The 26,323-nt window shown below is 56.8% G+C and overlaps 1 protein-coding gene across 1 annotated transcript in view; it reads right to left on the bottom strand.

Annotated features, from left to right (window-relative positions):
- LETM1 (leucine zipper and EF-hand containing transmembrane protein 1) overlaps positions 1–26,323 on the bottom strand; it is a 39,810-nt gene that overhangs the window by 8,010 nt on the left and 5,477 nt on the right. The window contains exons 2-10 of the mRNA XM_019453893.2: positions 26,216–26,276; positions 20,002–20,452; positions 12,958–13,101; positions 12,237–12,374; positions 11,377–11,580; positions 4,540–4,659; positions 3,144–3,275; positions 2,659–2,802; positions 1,949–2,083 (exon numbers count right to left, since the gene is read on the bottom strand). Of these exons, the coding sequence (XP_019309438.2) occupies positions 1,949–2,083; positions 2,659–2,802; positions 3,144–3,275; positions 4,540–4,659; positions 11,377–11,580; positions 12,237–12,374; positions 12,958–13,101; positions 20,002–20,452; positions 26,216–26,276 (1,529 nt within the window). The remainder of the gene's footprint in view (positions 1–1,948; positions 2,084–2,658; positions 2,803–3,143; positions 3,276–4,539; positions 4,660–11,376; positions 11,581–12,236; positions 12,375–12,957; positions 13,102–20,001; positions 20,453–26,215; positions 26,277–26,323) is intronic.

Genomic DNA, 26,323 nt, shown 5'->3' with positions numbered 1-26,323 from the left:
TAATCAGGAAGAGGCTGGATTCTGTGAAGTACTTCCGCATTTACAGAGATGATCGTCTGTGGCTTTTCCCCTCAGCGTGTTGCCACTGTGCCGTGTTCCCGGACAAGCCCCCCGAGACCACGGTTATCCTTTTCACAGAACAGATGCAAGGGACCCGCTGCATGTCTGCCGACAACTTTCACACCGTGTTCACAAAGGACGCGGTTCCGAAGGCTTCTCCTGCGGACCTGGTGTTGGCTGATGCTGCCGATGGTCGCCGCAGTGAGCGAGGAAACGACCCCCCTTCGCTTTCTGCAAGCAGTCTGTGTGGGACCCCTTCCCTACACATTTGGACTCACAGGAGCCTCGCCTGTGAAGCCACGTGGGCCTGGGTTTCTCCGTGGAAAGGCTCTCGGCACAAGCTCGATTTCTGCGCTGAGGGAGAGCCGTGAGGGTTCTCCATCCGGGCCCCGCAGACAGTCAGCGCCGCTAAACCCTACAAGGCCGCACTGCAAGAGGGGACAAGCCACTTGTTCCACCCACTCTTTACGGCATCTTTCTGGGGAAGAAAGGTCCTTCACTTAATTTTTTTAAAGGTTTGTGCTTCTTGCTAAGAAATCCTCATTAAGCCCTAGTTCTCCTGAGACTCCTAAACGTTTTTTCACACTTAGGTCTTTAATCCGCTGGAAGTGGGGTGCATCCGCTTCCGTGAAGACAGCCGGGCACTCCCGCTGGACTTAATGACAGGTGCCTCCTTCCTCCTGAACCACGTGGGCCCAGCCGCGTTCCATCTCTGCTCAGCTGTCTACATCCCCGCCTTGCCCCACCTTAAAAACAACCCTGATACCTCGGGCCCTGGCCCTGACCCTTCCCTGGGTCACCCTTTGAGGCCAGCTTGGCCAAGTTCTTGGGACCCTCTCTCCCCGCCCCTGTCCCCCACCCGATGTGCCAATACCGCCACAGGTCTGCTTCCATCTGTCTCCTAGGTCCAGGATGGCCTTGGCCTCCCTCCCCACCACTGTCCCCACCCCCCAGCAGAGGTCTGCCCTGAGCCCCAGGCCTCCCTGCCACCTGCTCCAGCGCCACCCCCCCCCCCCAAGGCCTGGAGAAGGCTGAGACACCCCAGGGGGCCTTTCCTGCCACCTCTGCTCCAAACTGCTCCCGCGAAGGCCACAGACCACCTCCCCCTACCCATTTGGAGTCAGTCTTCAGGCCTCCCCCACCAGACCCTCAATACCCCTGACAAGGCCCACCCTCCCCTGGACGCAGCCCCCTCTACCCAGGCGTCAATGTGTCGGACCGCAGAAGCGGGGCCTCCACAGCCCCGTCTCTTCTGACCTCTGGACCTGGAGGCCACCTGGGACCCTGCTTGAAATCCCCCAACATGGATCTGCTGCCCGGGCCTCACTCCTCCTCCGCCATCTGTCTACCTGACTCCTGGGAGATCAAGACGGAAGGCGTCCCACAAGGGGAGGGGGCTACAGGCAGGACAGTGAGGCCACCCTGAGAAGAACCCCTAGGATGCACAGCACATCAGACTGGGGCAGGGGAGGGGATGGGACAGGTGACAGCAGGCGGGCCCTCCCACTGCACAGCCCAGCCAATAAAAGGGCCTGTGGACCTGCCTCCAGGCATGGGGGGCCCTGACACTCGGGGTACAGAGGGCTGGGAGGAGGGGGTGCTAAGTAATGGATGCCTCGACCTTCCAGGTGCTCAGGCCCAAAGCCTGGAGCCCAGCTGGCTCTTCTCACACCACAGTGGGCCTCCCAGAAACATCGCCAACCTGCGGCCTCACCTCCTCGCCCTACAGCTACCTACTATTGTCCAAAGCCAGGCCGTGACCCCCGTGGCCCTGTCTCCTCAGGAGCCCCTGCTGCACAAGCCAGCCCCCCTTCACCCTCGGGTTGAGCTCCCACACAGCCTCCACCCCTGGGGGGGGAGGGGAGGGAGGGGGCGCCTGCGCGGTTACCTTTGAGCCTTCCAGGACGGGGGCGGGGTCCTTCAGGGCCTCTGACGGCAGAGTCACCTCAGACACTTCTGGCTGCAGCTCGGCCACAGGCCTCCCAGGGACGGCCTCTGCCGTCACGTCCGGCTCTGCTTCCTTCTGAAATGCAAGACCACTGCCAGCTCAGTGCCTCTGGCCGCCGTCCCGAGGCGTCCACACCGGCCCAGGCTAGGGGCGCGTTCTCAACAGGCCTGCTCCGAGCTGGCGGGCGCTGTAAGAACCTGTCAACCAGCAGCAGGTGACGCGCCTTCTGTGGGCTTCGCGGCGGGACCCCAACAGGTGCAGTGACGCGGCCCGGGGGGCTGGGCGCTGGCGCTTCCCAGGTCAACCAAGGCCCCTGTGTAAAGCGGCTACGGAGTCTGATTCCATCCTCGGCCCTGCCCTGACAGCTCTGGGAAGCTGCCCACACCTTCCAGAGGAGACACCTCAAGGCCCACGTGACCTGCCAGCCAGGTCCTGCCCCCACTTCAGAGCCGCAGCCCCCCCCGCCCCGAGCACCCCTGCGTCCGCTGTGCCACCTGACGGCTCCAGGAAGGACCAAGGAGGCGGACCGTAGGGACCCGGACCCGGTCCACCAGCAGTCTCTGGGAAGGCCGGAAGACCAGCTGCGGCCTGTCCCCCGCTCCATGCGGCCCCCTCTCTGGGCGGGTCCAGGGGCCCTGCTGGCCGCTCACCGCCGCCTCTGAGAGTCTGCGCAGCTCCTTCTCCCGGTGCTCCTGCCGGATGGCCGCCTCCTCCTGCAGGGTGGCCTCCAGCTTCGCCTTGTTGTCCACCTGCTCGCCCTCCACCTCGGCCGCCTTCACCTGCGCTTCTTTCGCCTTCAGAGAGGGGACACCTGTGAGGGGGGGATGCCGGAGAGGCTCACACAGCACCCTGCCCCCAGCCTGTGTTTCTGAGAGGGGCCGCCGTCCGGGCTTCCGAGGGGAATGGATCACACCGCGGGGACCCCAGCCGCGGGCAAAGGCCACCAGGCGGCCAAGGGTCACCCTCTGCACACACCACCGGAGTCCTCGATGTTCAGAGAAAAGATGCGACGAGAGAGAAGCAGGGGGGGTGGATCCAAGGGCTGCCCTGGCCGAGGAGGGGGCCTTGTCTGCAGCTGCTCCCCCCAGAAGCGAGAGGGCCCCTTCCGGAGTGAGCCGCAGAAGGCGGTACGCACCACGATCTCCGGGAGCGTCTGCAGCGTGGACTTGAGCTGGTCGGCGGGCGAGAGGGTGTCGGGGAGGTACATGGCCCGGGACAGGATGAGCAGGGACGTGGGGATCTCCTGATGAAGGTGCAGCTCCAGCCACTGCAATTGGGGGTTCGAGACAGACTCACCCACTGGCCGCGCCCCGTCTGCCTAACCCGGGACCCGGACCCTGGAACGGTCGTCTCTGTTCTGGCTTGATGGGGGAGGAGGACGCGAGTGGGTGGGCGCACCGAGTCGCCGAAGGAAGTTCTCCCGAGAACGGGGGTCCTCAAGTTCCACCACGCCCACCTACCGCTGCCTCTTACGACCTGCCGCCCGCCCTCAGGGAGTCAAGCACGAGATGCCACACGGCATGGCGGCCGGGCTCAGAAGAAATTGAGCGAGACGCCCAGACTCTGTTACCGAAGCTCTTCACTTAGAAGTCACGTAAAAAAAAAAATGAACCACAACGGTAGCACCCGTGGCCTCATGAGGCCCTCAGGGCCCCGCATGCCTGCCGAGCGCCCGCACTGCTTACGGCTGTTTCGCGATACAAAGACGACCTTCAAAGTGACAAGGAAGCCCATGAACATGTGTGGACACTATCTGGACGCAGGACGGGAGGTGGGACAAGAAGGAAGACGCACAAACACTCGGATCCCCGACAGCGCCGTGGGGGCAGCGCCCACACTCACACGTGTCCTGAGCGTGCTCAGAGAAGACTGGACACAATCCCAGGCACGCGTGGGGGAAGACACGGGGAGACTCACCGCCCAGAGAAGGCTCCGTCTGGGGGCCACATAACAAACACCGCTTGTGTCGAAGGAGAAGCGGGTACTGGCATATATCCGTCTACACGCGGAGGGGAACCGCCAAGGAGGGTGCCGGCCGGCACCGGACACGCCATATGTCTTCGGACGCGACAGCTGAATTGCTGTGAACGCGGAATGTCGCCTCCCACTCAACCTGATGCCAGCTGCAGAGCTGGCCGCTGGGTCCCGATCGAGGGCCCTCTGGGCTGCCAGAGGCGTCAAGACAGCCGAGAGAGGCCCCTGGGGTGGGCTGGCCCGGGGCCTATTTACCCAGAGGTCTCTGGCCTCGGTTAAGAGACCGACTGAAATTTCAAGGGAAGTTAACCTCATCCTCATCTGTCCACAGATGACCAGAAGGGGACAGTAAGGCCGTTATCGACCAAGAGCAGGGGAGAAAAACCAGGCAACATTCAGAGCCGTGAACACAGGGCACGTGACAGGGTCACCACACCCTCGTCCGGACCCCCAGCCAGGGTGGGGGGGGGCTGACGCCACCGGATCCCGGGGAGGTCTTGGCACAACAAGCCTATCGACGCTGGCCCGACGGAAGGGAAAGCCCCTCAACCACGCACCTGCTTCAGCTGCTCCCTCAGACGATCCTCTGTGACTCCAAGGGCCCGCATGCCTCGTGCCCGACACGCTGACTGCAATTCCTTGACGTTCAGGCTGTCCACCCCTTCCTCGGCGATTAGCTACAAAAGAAAGTCGACAAACCACACACGGAAAGGTCATCAGAGGTGGTGGCGCTTATGTGACACGCTTGGAACCCAGCGTCTGAATGCCAGACGCTTCCCTGATGTGCCTCACCAAGCGCAGGACGAATTGCCACCACTGAGGCCTCCGCTCCGGGTCCGGAGTGACCAGGCTGTCCGGTGGGGCGCGGGGGCCTCGGGGAAGCGCACGGTGGCCAGGACCGATCCGGCCTCTGCCCAGGCCCGGCTCCTCGCTCTCAGCGCCCCCTTCCTCTTCCGCCGCCTCTTTGTGAACACCCCGGCTCTCCTCCCCACCCCGCCACGGGTTCTCAGGATCCTCAGGACAGAGGAGGAAGGAGGGAGAGCGGGGCGAGCCTGACCGCAGCCAGAGCCCCCTCCCTCCTCCTCAGCCTGAGACTACGGTGACGCAAGGGAGAAAAATAAACCAGAGTCCCGGAGACAGAAGACACAGAATGTCGCGGAGACGGTGCAGGGGCGGCAGGGGAGGGGAGAGAAGAAAGAACCAGAGTGGCCCCAGGTCGATGCCACGCAGGGGTGCACCCGCCACCTCATTCGGCCCCACTCAACCTCACGACGACCCCGCGAGGCAGACGGGTCCATCACTTCCCTTTTCCAAAGGAAGCGTCTCATCCCGGGCTGACTGGAGATCAACACGCAGGTGTGACAGGGTTTCTCCCAGCGGTAGCGTCTCACGAACCATAGTGACAAAACCATACCCAGAATGATGGCAGGACACCAAGCCGGTCATGGCAGAAAACCTTTCTTGTCCTTCTACAGACACACCGGCACCTCCTGAACCCGTGGCGACCACTAATCCAGCCTTCACGCGCAGGTCTGTGTGTGAAGCATGTTGCACGGGTGGGGTCGCACGCACACACGCACGCACACGCTGCTGGGGATTCCTGGAAGACTCCTGCAGGCTGTCGAGCACGTTAACAACGGCTTCTCTTTCGGGTGCTAACTAGCACTGCACGGTAGGACCATCCTGGCTGACCTTCTCCCATCGCAGGACAACTGGGCTGTTTCCGGTGTGGGCTTATAATGGAAAACCTCGTTTTTTTCCCTCTCCCCATCTTCCTGTGGGAAACACGAATTCCACGGCGCTTCCGAGTCTATCTCCTCATATGGCGTTTTCGGTGGTCGCTCTGGGTATTACCGATGGACGCACGCCCTCCGCGTCCTTGTTCGGGTCCAAGCGAAATGTGGAAACCTCACCCCCGGACGCCCCTCAGCCCTCTCCTACTCTACTCTACTCTACTCTCCTACTCCTACTCTAAGCTCATCTTAATGCTTCTGTGTCAACTATCACACGGACTTTAGAAGGCAAACGAGAAGGAAAGTCTACTGGGTTTACCCATATTTTGCTGACCACCTTCTTTCTTCTTCGTGTTCCAGAGATCTTTGAACAACACGGGCTTAAACTGTCCACAGGTCCACTTATGCACAGGTGTCCCTCGACACAGCAGTGCTGTAAACGTCCGTTTTCTTTTCCCTAGCTTACTTTGTTACACAAACACAGTATAGAACACACGTAACACACAAAATAGGGACTAATGAACCGTTTATGTTCTCGGTAAGGCTTCAGGTCAATAGTAGGCCATCAGCAGTTAAGTTTCTGGGGAGCCCAATGTCCTGCACGGAGGGCGGGGCTGTGCCACCTGCTGGCCCACCGTGGGGCAACAGAGAACAGGACGCTCCCTCTGCTTTGCCGTTTTTAATGGAGTCAAATCCACGTGGTTTGGGTATTTTTCCCTTTAATCTTGGGCATTTTGTTTCTTTCTAAGAACTCAACTTGAAACATCACAGAGCCAAGAACCCTGTAACAAGTGCGACTGTAAACACTGCCTTTTTATACACACTCACCATGGACTTTTGCTGCCTTCTAGACAATTTATTTTGCCACGCGGTATGACTGCAGCTGTGTTAACTTACATGCTGTAACCTTATTTCACTCACGCGTAAAGGAAAGTTCTACTGTGCCGGGACCGTGCCGGGGGAGCGCGGGGCCCAGTGTCCTAAGCCCCACGTTGTTCAAGGGTTGATTACTTCCTGTTCAGAGACCCTCCTCCAGGTTCTCGCGGGGCAGACGTGCTGCTGGCCGTTCTGTTTCCTTCTCCTGAGAAGGTCTTGATTCTCCCCTCTTTTTCAGAGGATATTCGCTGGATACGGGATTCTGAGTTGACAGGTTTTTTCCAGTATGTGAAAACTACTGTTCCCTCCTCCTGGCTGCCACAGTCTCTGACAAGCAGCTTGCTGTCCCTGGAGCCACCCTCCCTGTGCCAGACGCCGGTCTCGCTCACTGCCGTCACGATTACCTGTCCTCGGCGCTGCTTAGTGTCACGGTGACGGGTCTTCGTGTGGATTTCTTTGGGTTGGTCCCGCCTGAGGTTCACCCAGCTTCTAAACTGTGTTGCCCTCAGGGGCACCCGGGTGGCTCAGTTGGTCTTGCATCCTACTCTCGATTTCAGCTCAGGTCACAGTCTCTCAGGTTGTGAGTCTGAGCCCCGTGTCGGGCTCTGCGATGCGATGACAGCACGGACACTGCCTGGAATTCTCTCTCTCTCTGTCCTTACCCTGCTCACACACTCGTGCACGCGTGCATGCTCTCTCTGACAAAACACATAAGCTTTAAACACAAATACAAATAAAATGTGTCGACTTAGGTCTTTTACTGAATGTGGAAAGTGTTCAGGAGTTATTTCTTCAAGCACCTTCCCAGCTCTAGCCTCCCTCCCCTCTTTGCAGAACTCCGATGACGAGTATGTTAGATGCTTTCCTCTAGTCCCACAGGTGGCTGAAACCCTGCTTGTTTTTTAACTGTTTTCTCAGATGTTCAAATGGGTGATTTTTTTAAAGTTTTTATTTATTTAAGTGATCTCTATACCCAACGTGGGGCTTGAACTCACAACCTCAGATCAAGAGTCGCACACTCCTTGGGGCACCTGAGTGGCTCAGTCAGTTAAGCGTCTGACTTCGGTTCAGGTCGTGATCTCACAGTTCGTGAGTTCGAGCCCCGCCTCGGGCTCTGTGCTGACGGCTCAGAGCCTGGAGCCTGCTTCAGAGTCTGTGTCTCCCTCTCTCTCTGCCCCTTCCCCACTCACACTCTGTCTCCCTCTCTCTCAAAAATAAATAAAACATTAAAAAAAAAAAAAGTGGCACGCTCCTCCAACTGAGCCAGCCAGTGCCCCAAACGGGCAATTTCTACAGTTTTATCTTAAAAGTTCACTGATCCTGTCTCCTGTCCTCATCCTTTCTCCTGTAGAGCTCATCCACTGAGCTTTTTATTTTGGATTGTATTTTTCAATTCTAAATTTCCATTTGGTTTTTCTTCCTCCTCTTTTTTAATGCTTATTTATGTATTTAGAGGGAGACCGCGCAAGCAGGGGAGGGGCAGAGACAGGGAGGGAGAGAGAGAATCCCAAGCACCCCCCGCGCTCACAGCGTGGAGCTGACCTGGGGCTCGATCTCACCAATTGTGAGCTCATGACCTGAGCGGAAATCAAGACCTGACATCCAACCGACTGAGCCCCCCAGGGGCCCGTCTCCTCCTCTTTTCTCCTGGGAGGCTGTGTCTCCACGCGGCTCACTCCCTAGCTGCCCGGTGAGGCGCCACAGGCGGCTCCTTTGGGCCTGCTGTGTGCTTCCTCACCTCCGGTCTCCGGGCTGGCCCCACTGCTTGGCTCCTCTCACGGGGACGTGAGAATCCTTTCTCAAGCCCTCCGAACACAAAGCCTAAGCCCTGCGTGTCGCTTACTGCAGCTGGCCACTCTGACCACACTAGTAACAAAGGCCGAGTCCCACGTCCTCCCTTGCTCCCGCTTCCTGGTCCCCAGGGGCATCAGCGTCTCACGTAGTCCTGAGCAGGGGCTGTACCCGCTTCTAGAGCAAACGTGAGTCACAAGCTCCCTTTGATGGCTGATCTGTCTGTGCCCCCTCTCGGTTACACCCACAAATTACACCCGTGGTAGTTTGGAACAAGCAGGGGGCTGCCTCGTTGCTGCCAGGCTCCCCATTCAGCCTCCGCCAAGCCCCAGAAGAGAAGCCGGGGTAGCGGGGAGCCCTCCACGCACCTCCGGGGCTGCCAGGGGCAGGCTGGCCCCACCTGGCCTCTGGACGCCATCCCCACGGGGTGTGCAGGGAAGGTCTTGGAACTGCCAGCCCCCTGCTGGTCTCTATGGACACTGTGCCCCGGGGGCCGGAGCGGCAGCTCATTACCACCCGCCGGGGAGGAAGGAGCAGCCTCGTCAGCTTTCCCTGACGCCACCCCAGTTGTGACATCCTGAAGAGGGTGGAGGTCTCAGCCCTCACCCACCGGCGCCTGCCGTAGGGGCACTACTTCCTCTAGTGTCTGGCTGGAGTAGAGCGTTACTGTCTGAAGCCTTCTGTCCTGCTAGCCAGCCCCTTTCCTTAAAAAAAAAAAAAAAAAAAAAAAAAAAAAAAAAGTTTATCTACTTATTTTGAGAGAGAGAGCACGAGCGTGGAAGGGACAGCGAGAGAGAGAGAGACCTCACCAACCGTGACATCATGACCTGAGCCAAAATCAAGAGTCGGACGCTTAACCAACTGAGCCTCCCAGGCGCCCCTGGAGAGCCCCTTTCCTGTCCTCTGGCCAGAGGGAGCAGGCTTTTCTCAGGGTTGTTTTTGTGTGTGTTTTAAATAATCTCTCTACCCAACGTGGGGCTCGAACTTACAACCCTATTGGTAAGAGCCCTGCCCGTCAGGGCTTCCGGAGTCCGCACTCATCAGCAAGCCTCAGCGGCCGCTCCTTCAGCACCAGGGCGCGAAGACCCACCTGGTTGGTCCTGGGGTCCCAGGGTCGTCTTCTCCCACTTCTCAGAGACTTCTTGTATTTGGTTTTTACTTCACGTCCAGGACAGCGGAGGCCCAGGCCACCTTCCTGACAGGGCAGGCTGTTCTGTTTCACAGGGCTCTGAGGCACTGAGCTGTGATTCGTCCAAGGTCACAAAGCAAGGGAGTGGCCAGGACTCCAGCCGGGGGCCACCTGCCCCTAGCTGCCTCTCCTGAGGTGGGGGCAGCCACACGCAGGCTCCCGGGGAGTGAGGTGGCCCCCCGAGGACTGCCCATGCCAGCCCCCCTCACGCCCACAGAGTGGGTGTCCCGAGCGCCCTCCGAGATGCAATGCGTACACAGCGGAGAAGGACTTCCTTTCAACCCTACAAACCCGCAGTGATGGCCTGCCACTTCCAGCTACGGCAAGGAGCCGGTTTTTGCCAGATCGGCACCCCTGCTGACAGCTACTAGAAAAACCAGCTGAAACGAACACAGACACAGGCTCGGAGGCACCAGAAAGCTAGCACAACAGGGCTCGGGGACAGCAAGATTACGCACACCGGGAAAGACGGGGCAACCACGGGGGTGTGAGCCACTGGGGACCCAGCGACACTTGCCGACGCGTAGCGCAGGCTCAGAGTCCAGGCCAAAGGCCCCTGCTCAGAGGCAGAGACACCCCGCCAGAGCCAAGAGGCTGCCGCCCAGGGAGAGGGAAGCGCAGGAGACACTCTGGCGTCGGGTGTCCGGCTAAGCAGCACGCAAGCGAGGAGCCGGGCAGGAAATGTGCACAGAGCAGGGGGTGCTCCTGGGCTCTGGTCCGCAGGGGGCACCGCGAGGAAGGGACACAGGGGAGCTGCAGCCCACACTCTGTCAGGGGAGCAAACCAGAGGCAGCAGGGCCGGCCCCGATCCGTGGCTAGTGGTCTCAGGCCGAGCGGCCCCTCTCTAGCGGGGCAGACCCAGGCGGGCCCTGCCTGGAACCTCGGAAACTTCCCACAGACAACGTCTAGGTCCAGGAAGGAGACACTGCAAACCAGCCCGAGAAAGCAAACAGGACAAAAAGACCTACAGACCACAGCTACTGGAGTGGTCAGACACGAACTATGATGAGCACGTTCGAGAACACAGAGAAGCGGCCGGGAGAAGAGACCGGACACCTCCGAGGTGCCTGTTCGGCCAGCAGACGCCGCAGATTCCGGGGCCAGCAGCACTCTCGGAGAAAAGGGAGAGGTTTAGCAGCTCTTCCCGGAAACACACTGGAGGGCACATGCAGTGTGGCCGCTGGGCTGTGGGCAGGCCCGGTGGGGGGACACAGCGGTCAGCACAGCCCTAGGAGCAAGGTGGTTGCTTTTGACCTCCTGCCCTTTTCCTCAGGAGCCCCAATCCTAGGTCACTCTTCTTATGAAAACTGTCAAAGATCGGTAACAAAAATCTGTGTCAAAAGAGGGTGGCTTCTGTTTTGTTTTTTGGTGCAAGAAGATGATTTTATTAAAGCACGGGGACAGGACCCGTGGGCAGAAAGAGCTGCCAAAAGACGTTTATCACAGCGCTGCTTAGGGGGCAAAACGTTAGCTAAAGTACCGGTGAATAAATCACGACGTGTCCACACCATGAAACATCAGGCAACCGCTAAAATTCACCTTTTCAACAAATACTTAGCGACACGGGCAGGTCTCCTAATGTCACGCCAGGGGACAGACCGTAAGGGCCGTGCGGTTCCAACGTCATTCCAGGAGACACACGCGCACGCTGGGTGTGTGCACGCAGGCCACGGTGGGCAGAGGCACAAAGTGCCCACCGCCGCGATCTGGGAACGACAGGACCGCTGGTGACTCCGCCTCTCCTACGGTCAGGACACCGGAGCCCCAGGTGCCTGGAGAGGGTGGTCGCGAGTGCGGGTGCCCACCTTGTCGTCGGCCTTGATGGAGCGCAGCCTCATGGTGAGCTGGAAACGCAGGAAGTTGTTGGTGCCGATGGACTGCAGCTCCAGCAGCTTGCACAGGGCCACCAGCTGCGGTCGCGTCAGGTTGTCCAGGGTCAGCTCGTCCTCGAACAACTTGGAAAAACGCAGGATCTCCTCGTTGCTGGGTCTCTCGCCGGTCTCTCGGATCTGTGGGAACAACCAAGCGAGCCACCCACTGGGTGGGGGGCTCCCTAGCACCGCCCACGGCCTCGGGCCACACGCCCCGGCTGGAAGTGCCCCAGACCATCCACAACCCCCCTTCGGATCTCCCTGGTCACCAGGCTCCTCCTGGGGAGCAGCCCCTCGAGGGCGCCAGGCGCCCAGCCAGCACTGGCTCCCCCGGGGTGATGCCTCCCTGCAGCTTCCAGCCCCCTTCCCGCTCGTGGACCCTTCCCGCCCATGCCAGCAGAGCCGTGGCTGTGGCTGTGGCTGTGGAGCAGCCTCGGGGCCCATCCCCTCCTCCCCCCAGCCTGGCCCCCCAGCTCGTCACAACGGCAGGGTCTTAGTTCCGAATCTACTGAACTCTGCCTCCCCTGGGGCTGCTGCAAAGTACGGAGCCACAGGCAAATAATTCTGATGTCAGCAAGCTCAGGACAGCAGGCCCAACCAACATCCCCAGCAGGGTTAAAACCCCTAGGGCACCAGCCCACGGCCAACTGGGGGCTCCACTCCCGCATCCCGCAGACCAGTGAACAAGAGGGACGGGAGGCGCGCCCCTATGTAAGACGGGGTGGCCCTGAGGCTCTACCCGGCACTCGGGACCACAGGGCTGAGGCCCCCAGGGCTCTGAAGCATCACAGCACCTTCTGGAAAAACACGGAGAAGTCTTTGGTGGCATTCCCCTTGGCTGCCTTGTTCTTCAGGGCCATCTCCTCGATGGTGTCCTGGAGGAACTTGGCCAGCTCCAGCTTGACCCGCAGCTCCTTCTTCAGCCTCTCCTCCTGTGAGGTCAAAGAGGGGGTGCTACCCTCCCCTGGCCCGCACCCCGGCCCCCGCCTGCTTCCACCCAGCACGGGGTCCGCTTTACCCCTCAGCCCGGCACCTCCCGCACTTTCCCCCCGCACTTTCCCGAGCGGCGCGGGGCGCGCTCCCCCCGGGGACTGTGCCTTCCCAGACTTGCGCTTCCAGTTCGGGCCTGAGAAGACAGTCGTGGGGCCCCTCAGGGCAGGGACCGGCCGCTGAAGCTTTAAGCTTCGTGGGCCGTTGGGCCGTGAGTGAAACAACGCTGTGACTGCGGGGACAGCAGATGGGCCCTGCCCTCCGCAGGTCGCACCGCCCACGGGCGGCCTCTCCCCGTGGCCTGAAGGACAGTGGGCTACAGAAACCGTACTTTAAAACACATTCAAAGAAAAACAACTCCGTAACCCACCGTCTACTAATCACAGCACAGCATGACCAAGTTAGGAAGAAAACATACAACTTCAAAACCATTGACCATCTGAACGTCAGTCACAAACAACGCGGATGTCGTAACTACGTCCAAATTTGCTCTGAAACGAGCTCACGGCCCCAACGCCCCGTCACCTTGATGGACTGGGTCTCGAACGTGGACGGCAACATGTTGGGGAAGAGCTTCACGGCGACAGGGAGCAGGAACTCCATGAACGGCACCACCACAAAGACCAGGAAGGGGACCAGGCGAAAGAGGTCAGCGCATATCCGGAGAAACTGGGAAAAGGCGGAAGGGAGCAGGGGTGAGGCGTCAACACCGCTCACAACGACCGTCAGGGGCGCGACGGCAGCCCAAGCCCGACGGGGGTCGGCGAGGGCGCCAAGTCCCCACAGCCCAGCACGCTGCTCCCAAAGGCATCTGTTTCTCCAGCGTCCACACCGCGGGAAGACAGCCTTCAGAAAGGCTAGGAGGGGCGGAAGCCGGCGTGGGGAGTGGACCGCCCATCCCTTCTCGCCCCGTCCACCGGGGGTCCCGCTCTGCGGAGACAGCCTGACGCAGACACCGCGCTGCCCCCTGAACTCGGAAGCCAGCCGGATGAGAGTAGCAGGTCGAGGTCGCCAGGGAAGGCTGTGGCCACACCGCCCGCCACAAACAGCCCGCAGAGAGAGTGTCACGGCTGTTTCTCAAGAGGGTCTGACCACACGGCAACACTTAGGCCAAAACCCAACGCTTCCTCGGCGTGACCCCACTACTGCTGACACCAGTGAAGACGTTCACAAGTTGAAAGCATCGAAAGCCCCCGAGTGACATTCAGCGGACACTCGCTGCTGGGTCCCCAGGCAGCCTTCTCTTCAGTCTACTCGGTCAACACCTTTGACCCCAAGCTGCCTAGGCTCACAGGAACCGAGATGCACGCTCGTGCCGGTCGAGGTGTGCATTTCCACTGTCGTTAACTACACGTCTCCGGAAAAGTGAGGTCATTCCTAGAAACGCTTCGTTTTGGCCTCTTCTGACACTTATGACGGTCAAGTGGCATGTTCCCGCCGGGGCGCCGCTCCCCAGATCCTGGCGGCCCTTCGCGGCAGTTGGGAGCCACCTGCCCCGTGGTGGTGCGCACTGTGACCACCGGGCCAGAGGGTCCCCTCCCCAGCACTTTGTGGAGGAGACACCTGAGGCTCTTCTCCCTGGGCAGCACTCACCCCAGTTCTTCCCAAACCAGTCTCTGCTCCAAGGGTCATGGAACAGGGACCCCGACCTCGAGCCTGTCTTCCCACGTACAAACCTTGCCCGTTCACTTTTCTATCTGTCGTCAAAACAGACTCACGGATTCCTGTACTTTTTCACTTGTTTACAATTTATTACTATTTTTACTTTTATGCTCAAATGGTCCCAGAAGAGGCCCTTCAAGCTGGTGTCTGTGTTTTCTGACATTCCTCCTTAATTTTTTTTCAGCAGTTCTCTCAAGGTTGAATTTACATTCCGTGACATTCACCCACTGTGAGTGTGTAATTCAATGATTCTTGGTAAATTTACAGCTTGCGAAACTATCACCAAAATCCACCTTTAGCACACTGCCATCATACCATCAAGTGCCCTATGTCCATCCGCAGGCCATTTCAACCCTCAGCCCCAGGAAAACAGTAAATCGATTTGTTTCTCTAAGTTTGCTTACACAGGACCGTAGAAGACATTCTCTGGCATCTGGCTTCTGCCATGACACACACAAATGCTTAGGCATGTTATGTCCTTTCGATGACTGCACCCCTTTGACATTATGAAATGTTAAATGCCAGGATGACCTTCTTCATCCCTGGGCACCTTTGCTATGAAATCACCTCAGTCTGATATTAAGGTGGCCACATCAGCTTTCTTCCGACTGCCGTTAGCAGCACTTACCTTCTCCCATTTTTTCACTTTGAATCTATTTGTGTCTCTACTTTTTTTTTTTAAGATTTGTTTTTAGGCCATCTCTACACCCAACGTGGGTCTCGAACTCACAATCCCAAGATCAAGAGTCACAGCCTCCACTGGCTGAGCGACCCCGACGCCCCTATTTGTGTCTTCACATTTAAGGGGTGTTTCTTGCAGACGGCATGTAGTTAGGTCTCGCCTTTTAATCTCATCTTACAACCTCAAACATTTAATCAGCGGAAAACCGTATGATCATCTAAACAGATGCAGAAAAAGCATTTGACAAAACCCAAAATCCATTCCTGATAAAAACTCTGATGGAATTTACAAAAAAGATACCAGAGGGGCACCTGGCTGGCTCAGCTGGCGAAGCATACAAGTCTCGATCTTGGGATTGTGAATCCGAGCCCCATGCTGGGTGTAGAGATCACTTAAAAGTAAAACGTTTAGGGGTCAAGACATGATATCGAGGTTCACGAATTCAAGCCCTGCATTAGGCTCTCTGCTGTCGGCACGGAGCCCACTGTGGATCCTCTGTCTCCCGCTCTCTGCCCATCCCCCGCTCGCGTTCTCTCGTTCTCTCTCTCTCTCAAAATACATGTTTTTTTAAAAAATGTTAATCTTTACAAAAGATTACAAATGCTCACAAAAATGGGAAAACAAATGTTTACAAAACAAATGTGAAATCTTTAGAAACAGTAACAAAGAAACAAAAAAGATCCCAGAACAACCGTCTCTGGTGACTCTGCAAGATTTAAGATCAATATATGAAAATCAGTTGTGGGGGCACCTGGGTGGCCCAGTCAGCTGAGTGTCCAACTCTTGATTTTGGCTCAGGTCATGATCTCACAGTTTGTGAGTTCGAGGCCTACGTCAGGCTCTCCACAGACAGCACGGAGCCTGCTTGGGATTCTCTCCCCCTCTCTCTCAAAATAAACAAACATTTAAAAAAGCTTCGTAAAAATTAGTTGTATTTCTATATACGATGGACCCTTGAACAATACAGGGTTAGGGGCACTGACTCTCCCATACAGTCAAAAATCCTCGCGTAAATTTGGATCCCCCCAAAGCTTAACTACTAAGAGCCTAATAGCCTACTGTTGACGACAATCCTTAGCGATACGTAAACAATTAACACACACTTTGTATGTTGTAGGTATCATATGCTGCATTCTTTCAATAAGGCCAGACAAAAGGAAACGTTAAGAAAATCTTAAGAGAAAGTACATTTATAGTAGCGTATACGTTTTCATATTTTTTCCATGTTCGTGTATTTATAAAAAATAAACCCACATAGAGATGGACCCACACAGTTCGAACTTGTGTTGTTCAAGGGTCACCTGTACTAGCAATCAACACACGGAGACCGAAATTTTAAAAGCTCTGTTCACCCACACGAGCCAAAAGACGGAAGAAACCCAGTGTCCGTGACTCATGGACAGGTGAGAAAGTGTGGTCCGTCCACCCAATGGAGTGCTACTCAGCCTCAGCCTCAAAAGAGGACTCCTGCCGCCTGCCGCCTGCCGCCACACGGGTGAACTCCGAGTAGACCAAGTGCAATTAGCCAGTTACGAAGGGACGGATGCTCTGTGACCTCCCTTACGTGAGGCCCCAGGGGAGTCAGATCACGGAGACAGAAGGGAGGTGGTGGGTGTCGGGCTGGCGGAAGGGGGTGGAGAGTGAGTGTGCAACGGGGGCAGAGTTTCAGTCTGGGGAGACGGCAGGGTTCTGGAGATGGGTGGTAGGGACGTTCACGACACTGGGAAGGTCCTCAGTGCCGCAGAAGCACAGACCTCAAAATGGCTCAAAGGGTAAATTTTAGGTTCTTTATTTTATAACAAAAAAACCTATTTATAATAACGTTAAGAAAAAAAGAAACTGCACAACGCTGTTGAAAGAAATGAAACAAGAAATCTGTTTTATTCCACACCGGCCATGCCCAGAGGTGCTCGCGTTCTTTCTTTACTTTCTGACCCAGGCTCCTCCTCTTGTACCACTGCTGTCCCGGCTGTTGCTGAGCTCGGTCTCCAAGGAGCCCTGGTTCCCCCTCGTGGGGAGGAGCGAGGCCAAGGGCTGGGGGCCCAGTGTGCTCACTGCTACCAGGCTGTCGTTGCTGCCACATCTGCTGGAGCACAAGGCTCGACCACAGGAGGGGTCAAGGACCAGATGAGAGCAGGCTGGTGCAGCCAGAGCCTCTGAGGACGTAACACTCACTGCGGGGCCTCGGAGAAGCCTCGGTGACCCCCAACCACATACCCGGCGTCGAAGGAGGACCCGCGAGCGGTTTAACCGTCCCAAGAGCATCGCTGCAGATGAAGCCATCAGCCCTCCGACGTGCTTCAGCTTAAGCAAGCACGTGCTGGGAAAGCTCTGGAAGGAGGAGCCCCTTCCCGAAGGCCCCCCCGCCCTCAGCTCCCCAGAGCCCCCGGGAGCGCGCCGGCCAGGTCCCGGCTGCAGCCCCCCGCACGGTGCTGAGGCACCTAAAGGAACACTCGGCTAACTGAGCGCGAACGCAGGCCGGTAACGGGACAGAGTCTGCCTGCACGGCCGCCGGACGCTTGTCAACAGACGCACGCCGTGACCAGACCTCAGCCCTGCTTCTCCATCCTCCCTGCTGCAACGTTCACACTGCCACCGAGAGGCATCTCCAGGGTGCGCCGACTCTGCTGTGAGCATCTGGGGGACAGAAACAGTCCTTCCAAACCCTGCAGGTCCACGGGGCCCAAGGTCATAACACAAAACTACTTTCCCAGTACTTCTATTCCACAGTAATCCTCAGACATTTCTGTCATTCTCTGTTTCACATGATCAGCATGCATTCAACAGTTGTGACCTTAAATTCACATTTCATTTTTTTTTTAAGGAGGGCTGACTTTCAGCTGATCGCAGTGAGGGAGCTGCTGTGCTATGTGGGAAGCCACCACTCAGAAACCGGTCGTCCACGAATGGTTTAAAGCACCAGGTTCCCCACGAACGTGCGCTGCATGACAGGCAAGGGGGCGGCCTTGCTGCCCAGGACGAGGGGCTCTCGGCACCCAACCCTGGTCCCGATGCACCAGGGCCAGCCGGCAGGGCCGGCAAGGGACCAGCCATCCGAGGCCATCGAGGCCCCGTGGCGCTGTCCTATCATTCCGCCTGGGCAGGATTCTGACTCAGAGGTGGTCAGTCATAATCCCACAGATGGCACCTTCGCCCCATTGGAGCCTCGGCCAAGCACATACACCAGGTGTCTGGACTGCGCCTCCTCTGGACTGAGGATCACCATGGCAACCACGCCCCGCCAGTGGGGTACAGCTAACTTGTCTCACAGTGGTCCAAACCCAGCTCACGTTCCCTGGGGGGGGAACAACCCAACGTTTGGTGAATTCTGCTTCACGACAACAGCAAGAGTTAAATTCACATTTCAAATCTTCCACTTAAATGACTCCTACAAATTATTTTACAACCGCTTGCCTTTGTAAATATCCTAATTGTAAGAGTCACTCTTCTATATGCCAACATTTTGTTCAAATTCAAATCACCTGGAAGGCCCTGAAACAAGGAGAAGAAAGCACAGCCCCACAAAGCCTCTCCCATGTGCTACCACTGCCAAGTCCATATGCACACTGGGACCTCTCCCTGGGACCTCTCGCTGGGGCCTCTCCCTGGGACCTCTCCCTGGGACCTCTCGCTGGGGCCTCTCCCTGGGACCTCTCCCTGGGACCTCTCGCTGGGACCTCTCCCTGGGACCTCTCCCTGGGACCTCTCCCTGGGACCTCTCGCTGGGGCCTCTCCCTGGGGCCTCTCGCTGGGACCTCTCGCTGGGACCTCTCCCTGGGACCTCTCGCTGGGACCTCTCCCTGGGACCTCTCCCTGGGACCTCTCCCTGGGGCCTCTCACTGGGACCTCTCGCTGGGACGTGCTCATCTGCTCCCACTCTTTTGTTTTTGTTCTTACGAAGTCTCATCATCCTCACGGAAGCAGCAAATGCACACAGCTCTCGCGGGGTAGGGGAGCAGCGCACGGGAGTCCAGGATACAAAGCATTACATTGTGATTAACTCAACAACACGCCTCGTCATCAACATCCGACAGACACTAACAGGATGATCCTGAAATTCCAATACAACTATCCTTCTTTCAATTCTCCATCTGCTCCCTTCTAACGTGGCATCCCAGGGGAAATCCCAGCCAGTCAAACAACCACGACCCAGGTTCTCCAGAAGTTCTTGAGAACACGTATGAAATCAGAAGCCAGAGGAACTCTCACACATAACGGCCAACTCCCCAGGTTGCGTTAAAGTCAAGTCCTTGTTTTCTCACAAAGGAATCTTCTGGCAGTCAACTTCCAGGGAAGAGACATTTCTGCACCTTTCCTCGGAGAATCCTAGGCCACTGAGAACTTAAAGCTGCCCCTTGGCCCCTGGGGACTCACCAGAAAAGAGCAAGAAGGGGAGAAAGAAAAGTCCACAGTGTAACTGTCAGTTATTTCAGGCAAAATACGACACCCAGAAGGTCTGAGCTCCTGAAAAATAGGAACAATCTTTTTTCAAGAGCTGGTGAAGGGCAGAGGTGACTGGCTGGCTCAGTCGGTTAAGCGTCCGACTCTTGATTTTGGCCCAGATCAAGATTTCGCGGTTCGTGGGCTCAAGCCCCGAGTCAGGCTCTGGGCTGACAGTGAGGGGCCTGAGTTGGATTCTGTCTCTCCCTTTCTCTCTGCCCCTCCCCTGCTCACGCTCACTCTCTCTGCAAATAAATAAACATGAAGAAACAGGTTTAAAAATAAAAGAGCTGGTGAATGGCGGAGAAAGCTGGCGTACCGAATGCTGAACCAGAGCTCCCGGCAGCTAAAGAGCCGGTGGGCGGGCAGGTTCTGGAGCCGATGACAGAGGTGAGACCTGAGTCAGGAGCTCAGAGCCAACAAGTAAGACCCAGCTCACAGAGGGAGAAGCACAGCCCTAAAGACAGACATCTGGAAAGCAACGAGACAGAAAAGGCAGCTACCCTGCAAAAGAAGTCCGCTGGGGTGGGCACAGGCCTCCGACAGGAAAGAAGGCCGACGCGGTGGCACAAGGCCAGAGCGACGGGAGACCACAGACGGGGTGTGTGAGGCCCTCTGGCCGCGGAGGCACCGAGAGATTATCAGCGGTGGTACAGGGAGGTTCACGGTTAGAGTTTCCTGTTGTTATTATTATCTTCTAACCATAAGTGGCAGAAGGAAAGCCCCGGAAGTATTTGAAAGCACGTAAGAGGCGGCCCGACCGGGAGCTGCCGAGCGCCCATTACCTGCCTGCGCTCCCTGCGGGTGAGGCTGTGGCCGTGGAGGACCCGCCAGAGCATGCGCGCCGCGATCTTCGTGTCGATCCAGAGCAGGCGGAAGCCGTGGTAATAGTGCCTCAGCTCGTCCAGGACCCTCTGCCCCAGGGACTTCCTCACGGTCGCCTCCGGCGGGGGGCTGTACACGGGGCCTCCCTCCTCCAGCTTCTTGTTCTTGTCCTTCAAGGACTTGAGGGACTTCTCCACCACAGAGTCATCACCCAGCGGGGGCGTGGAGTGCCAGCAGCGCGTGGGGAGGAACTGAGGCCCTGTGACCAACAGGCCGGCGGGGGCGGGGGCCCACGGCACTCGGGACACCGAGCACACGCGCCCGGGCCTCGCAGTCCAGCAGCCACGGGGATCGGTCCTGAAGGACAGGTACACGGGGTGGGCAGGAGTGCAGCAGCGAAAGGAGACATTCCTTGAAGAGAGAGAGAGGAAAACAGCGATGAGGGGCGACCTCCTGGCACCTCAAACCCGCAAGCGCGACACGGGCCAGGCTGCGTCACAACCACACAGACACTCAATCTTCCCAGCACCGACACCGACTCCCCACCGCGTCTGCGTGCCCGGGAAACACATCAGGAGGAAGAGGGGCTGCTGGGAAGGGGCTTGTGCGAGGGACTGAGAGCGGTCGGCCCCCGTGGGCTCACAGGTGGCACCAGGGCACCAAGGGGCCGGGGGCTCGAAGGAAGGGCAGATTGGACACAAACAGCAGAGCTTGGCCCCTGACCCCCGGACTACAGAACCGACCTCGGGGCAGGTCTCCCAGGCGGCTTCCCAGACTTGGGGAATTGCGGGGGGTGGAGGCAGGACAGGGAGGTCCGTTCCCTACCAGGTGACTTTCTACGAAGATCTGCAGTTCTTGAGCGAGCCTCGGAAGTTAGCGAGGACGCTCAAATCCACGGGGACCCAAACCCGTGCACTGTCCAGCAGAGACGTTCGTACCAAGTGGCGAAAACCCAACGAATCACGCCCCGGACCCGCTCCTCCGTCTTCCCCACGCTGCTGCTTCTGCTCAGCCCAGAGCCTCGATGACATCCAGCGCTGGAACACCTTACCTGCACGACTCTTGGAGCCCCGGGATCTCCTTCGTACCCCACCCGTCACACTGGACGACGCTCCCCCCACCCCCGGGAGGCCACAGGCTCCAAGTCAGCTCATAGGCTCGTGCTCATAACCGACACAAGCCCAGCCTCTTCCCATCGGCTGGAGCATCTCACGGGACCGGGGCTCCGCAGCTGCCCGCCCCATCCCAAATTCCAATCCACTACTTAATGCTGAGACCTCGGGCAAGTTAATTAACCTCTCTCTGTGCTTCGTGAGCGTCCTCTGTAAATGTGTGCAGTAATAGACACGTGAAGTACCCAGAGCGCCAGGTGCATACGACACCCACCAGGGGGCTGGCAGCTGCCAATCGGGGCTGGAGGAAGCCAGGGAACATCCGGTCCAGCTGTACCTCTTACAGGTGGGGAATGCTGAAGGACAGCCAGAGGCGTGCCCGCCTCGGTTCACAGCCTGCATCACGTGGGTGCAGCTGGCACAGGGCACCACCCGCCACCCATCGAGCAACCCCTCAACGGCCTCCTGCCTTCAAAGGGCAGGGTCAGTCCTGTGCCGTGAGCCCCAGAGCCCCGCAGTCAACACCTGAGCGGGAAGGGCGCGGCCTTGAACCCACCCTGCCCTGACTGGGTCACAGCTGCCGAGGGACAGGCTGCACAGAGCACAGCAGACCCGCTCGGTCACTTGCGGCTGTGGGACTGTGGCCACAGACTGTGCCTTCTGTGCCTCAGCCTCACCTCCTGATGCAGGGATCAGCCTGCCATCCTGTCTCTGTCGAACTTAATGATCCAGGCTCCCGACACTCAACGAACAAGGAAGCAAGTGGCTTCCACAAGAAGGCGTGATGTCGGCGCTGGACAGCACAGCCAACAGGCGAAAGCAGAGACTCGCGAAAACACAGCAAGCTGAAAGGCACCCAGCATATCCACTGGGGTCAGCGAGGCTCCAGGATCTGGCTATCTTCAAGCACGCTAGAAACTAACATTACCAATATTCTACCCAGAAAGGTTTAGCTGTTTTCAAAAAGCATAATTTTTTTTTTTTTTTGAAGACAGAGAGTATGAGCAAGGGAAAGGGGCAGAGAGAGAGAGAGAGAGAGAGAGAGAGAGAGAGTATCTTAAGCAGGCTCCACACACAGCACAGAGCCCAACCTCTGTGATCCAAGTAGAAATCAAGAGTCAGACACTCAAGCGACTGAGCCACCCAGGTGCCCAAGCACGCGACTCTTGATCATGGGGTTTGTGAATTCTCAGTTTGCGAGATCGAGCCCCACAATGGGCTTTGCACTAACAGCACGGAGCCCGCCTGGTATCTTCTCTCTCTCTCTCTCTCTCTCTCTCAAATAAACAGATGAAATGAAATGAAATGAAATGAAATGAAAAGAAAAGAAAAGAAAAGAAAAGAAAAGAAAAGAAAAGAAAAGAAAAGAAATCTTAAAAAAAAAGGAGAGAAGTCCTAAGCAGCACCTGGCAGAGGAGTGGTTCGCGGGTCAGAGCATTTCCCGGGCCTCATGGCATCAGCCGCACGAACACAGGATGGCAGGCAGAGGGACCCAGGCCTGCTCTCCCCACAGCACCTTCTGGACCCTTGAAAAGATGCCACAGGCACAACACCTGCGGGCCACCTGACACGTCCCCCTCCCAAGGGGACAGCCCACCCAGACAATGGCCTACGGCTGGGCCACGGAGGGCGCCAACCCTCAACGTGCCACGTTCAGTTCTTCAGGGACATGGCGTCAGCAAGGGCGGCGACAGCGGCAACAAGCAAGGGAAGCAGAGGCGGACAATAAAGCCACCGGTCCCAGGACCAGGAGGAATGGTTCCCGAAGCGCAGGGTGCCTCTCTGCCCAGAGACAAGAGGTGACGCTGCCCACAGGACGAGGTGCCCCTCAGCTGGGGAACGGGAGGCCGCCGCCCATGGCACTGGGACCCCTGTCAGCGCCCTCCAGGCCCTGTGGTACCCAGTGCACCCTGCAGGACACTCCGGGGGCCAGGCAAGCACCCGCCACCAACCCTCCGAGTGGTCCCATGCAGGAGCCCGAGAGCCTCACGGCAGCCCCGTCCTCCCGCCGAACGACCCCCTGTGCTTGGGGGGCTTTGCGACCAAGGGGCTGCACGTTACTGGACTCCCTCTCTGCCTTCACTTTTAGGATAAAGGAGGTCAAGGGCAGCTAGATAACGCCCATCGATCGAGTGGTCCTGGATCAGAAACTCCGCAGCCGCTCACGCTCTGGGGTCGGGACCACCAGAGCTGAAAACTGAGATGACAGACCCCCTCACGGGGCGCCGCCACCACACAGGCCCGCGCCACGCACGGACTTCTGTGCCGGGACCGCGTCCACGCCGAGGCTTTTTCATAAACACGGGACAGTCCCGTAAGCGTTTCCTCCTAACCATTTTCTTAAGTTTTCTTTCGTCTAGCTTGCTTTATTGTAAGACCACAGCATATGATACATATACAAATCACGTGTCAATTGACTCTTCATGTTCAGCAAGGCTTCCGGTCAAGGGCAGGCTGTCAGTAGCTAAGTTCCAGGGAAGTCAAAAGTTACAGGTGCACTTTCGACTGCACAGGGAGGGGCCAGCGTCCCCAGCCCCGCCTTGCGTTCTTGTTCAAGGGTCACCGGTACTCATCTGTGCCATCAAAATAACAAGTAACGTGTGCTGGATGTGATATAAAACTTCAACTCTCACCTATAACTGCTCATTTCAAATGCATGAGTTCAGCAAAACAGCTTTATAGTTCTCATTATGTAACTTTCCTTTTTTTCTTTTTTTTACATATAATTTTATTTCACTTATTTTTAAGTAATCTACACCCAACATGGGGCCTGAACTCATGACCGACCCTGAAATCAAGAGTCATATGATCCACAGACTGAGTCAGCCAGGTGCCCCTCATTGCTTAACTTTGTAAAAAAAAGTGTTTAATTTTCTAAAAATTGTTAACTTATAAAAATTCATGTTAATAAAGCACAGAGTGCTTATATTTTAATATGAATATTAAATGCAGGTACATTTGACTCTTAAAAGGTGCCTGAAAAATTCAACACTATTCCTAATAAAAACATTTTCGCGCACTACGAATAAAAAGACACAGCAGAGAGTACTAGAAACAGAAGCCAACCTTCCAGACTCAACACTAGACACTCTACTTCTTGCCTGCAGCTCTTCTGGCGAGACCCGGCTGCGGAGAGAACCCAAAAGCAGCAGAAGCAAGAGCTACACAGAGGAAGGAACACTCGTTGTTACTGTGGCCACGTCCCAGGACCACCCCCACCACGAAGGAAAGGTATTATAGAAGGAGCTAAAACCTAGTAAAGGGAGCTGTGAGAAGTGGTTGGACACAAGACAGCTGGTAACTTACGTGCCAGCAATAACCACTCAAAAAATGAGACAAGAGGTCCATTAACGAGACCAAATCCAACACATCTGGGAACTGCCTTCAATTAATGCACGTGGCCTACACAAAGAAAGTGACCTTCACCTGAGAGAGAAAAAAAGGTCTGTTTAAAAAAAATATTTATTTATTTTTTTTTCAACGTTTTTTTTTTTATTTATTTTGGGGACAGAGAGAGACAGAGCATGAACGGGGGAGGGGCAGAGAGAGAGGGAGACACAGAATCGGAAACAGGCTCCAGGCTCCAAGCCATCAGCCCAGAGCCTGACGCGGGGCTCGAACTCACAGACCGCGAGATCGTGACCTGGCTGAAGTCGGACGCTTAACCGACTGCGCCACCCAGGCGCCCCAAAAAAATATTTATTTATTTAGAGAGAGGGACAGAGACAAGCAAAAGAGGGGCAGAGAGACAGGGAGAGAGAGAGAGAATCCCAAGCAGACTCTGAGCTGTCACCACACAGCCCACTGTGGGGCTCGAACCCACGGACCGTGAGATCATGACCTGAGTCGAAGTCGGACGCTTAACTGACTGAGCCAAGCCACTCGGGGGCCCCTCTCCAGATGAGGTAACAAATTAACGATCTCAAATGAGTAAAAAAACTTAAAAGCCCCCATGGTTCCATGGGCAAGACGCTGTGAGGGGCCACCTGGATGGCACCTGGGAAGGGGGTCCTGCACTCTCCAACAGGGAGAATCAGGGATGGAAGGGAGAGACAGGCTCCACTCTGGGTGTCTGGGACAAGGGCCTGGTGTCAGGAAGAAAGGTCTGGGCATCCCACCACGTAGGTGAGGGGGATCAGAAAGAAACTGTGCTCAGGGATGCTGGGCAGAGGGAATGCAGGTGGGAGAGAACAGGAACCCTGAGAGAAGTTCAAGTCCATTTGCGACAGCGGACAGGGAAGAGTGGATGCCACTCCCTCCAGGAAGCCCTCCAAGCCTCACAACAGTATCACAGACTTCTCACCAGAGGGAAGGGCTAAATCCACACTCCAGACATATCCCCAGAACCAGGTGGGGGTAAGTAAGCCCTGCGGCCACCACTCGCTCAACATGACGCTCCGTGAAGGACCAAATGGGGTTCAAGCGAGGGTCTAGTGTGTTCACTGAGGGAGCCCCACACCTGCAATGCTGCGTGGAGCACCCAACGTCTTTTTGCAAAGTCCAAGAAAAGCCACTGAAAACAGCAGCTGTGTGAGCAGGGCAAAGCACACGGTGCGAAGCACCCGGCGCAGCTTTCCGAAACAGACGCGCGAGGGCGTCTGGGTGGCTCCGTGGGAAGTCAGATGCTCAACTTCGGCTCAGGTCGGGATCTCACGGTTTGTGAGTTCAAGCCCCGCGTCAGGCTTGCTGACATCAGCACGGAGCGATCGTCTGTCCCCCCCATCTCTGCCACTCCCCTGCTCACACTCTCGCACTCTCGCAAAACTAAATAAAAAGCATTTAAATAAACAAATAAAAAACAGATGTGTGAACAAAAGACCAGAATAAAATACATCAAAATGCTAACAATATTTGTAACAGACACTGAAATTATGAATGTTTATTTTCCAAAGACCCACTAACATGTGGCTATGTTTCAAAATGAAAAGATAAAGGGTGAAAAGAAAGAAAAACAAAAACAGCAAAGCAGGAGGTACTGTCTCCCCACAATCAGGAGTCACATGTCACTCGAGCACTTCCAAGCTCCCGCTTACAGAAGGACGGTAAGTGACGATTTACTTACAAGTGGCTTATCAACCCCACGGCGTTGGCACAACTGAGACAGGCGGGCTCTCCCAGACTACCTATGACAGAGACAAAGAAAAAGCAAGAAAATTAGTGTCAAACCAGG

The sequence above is a fragment of the Panthera pardus genome, unplaced genomic scaffold, assembly GCF_024362965.1.
Source record: "Panthera pardus isolate Hobbes unplaced genomic scaffold, ASM2436296v1 HiC_scaffold_13, whole genome shotgun sequence".
In the NCBI taxonomy this organism is placed as follows: domain Eukaryota; kingdom Metazoa; phylum Chordata; class Mammalia; order Carnivora; family Felidae; genus Panthera; species Panthera pardus.
Note: the sequence above shows the minus strand (reverse complement) of the source record. Positions and strands in the feature narration are given on the sequence as shown.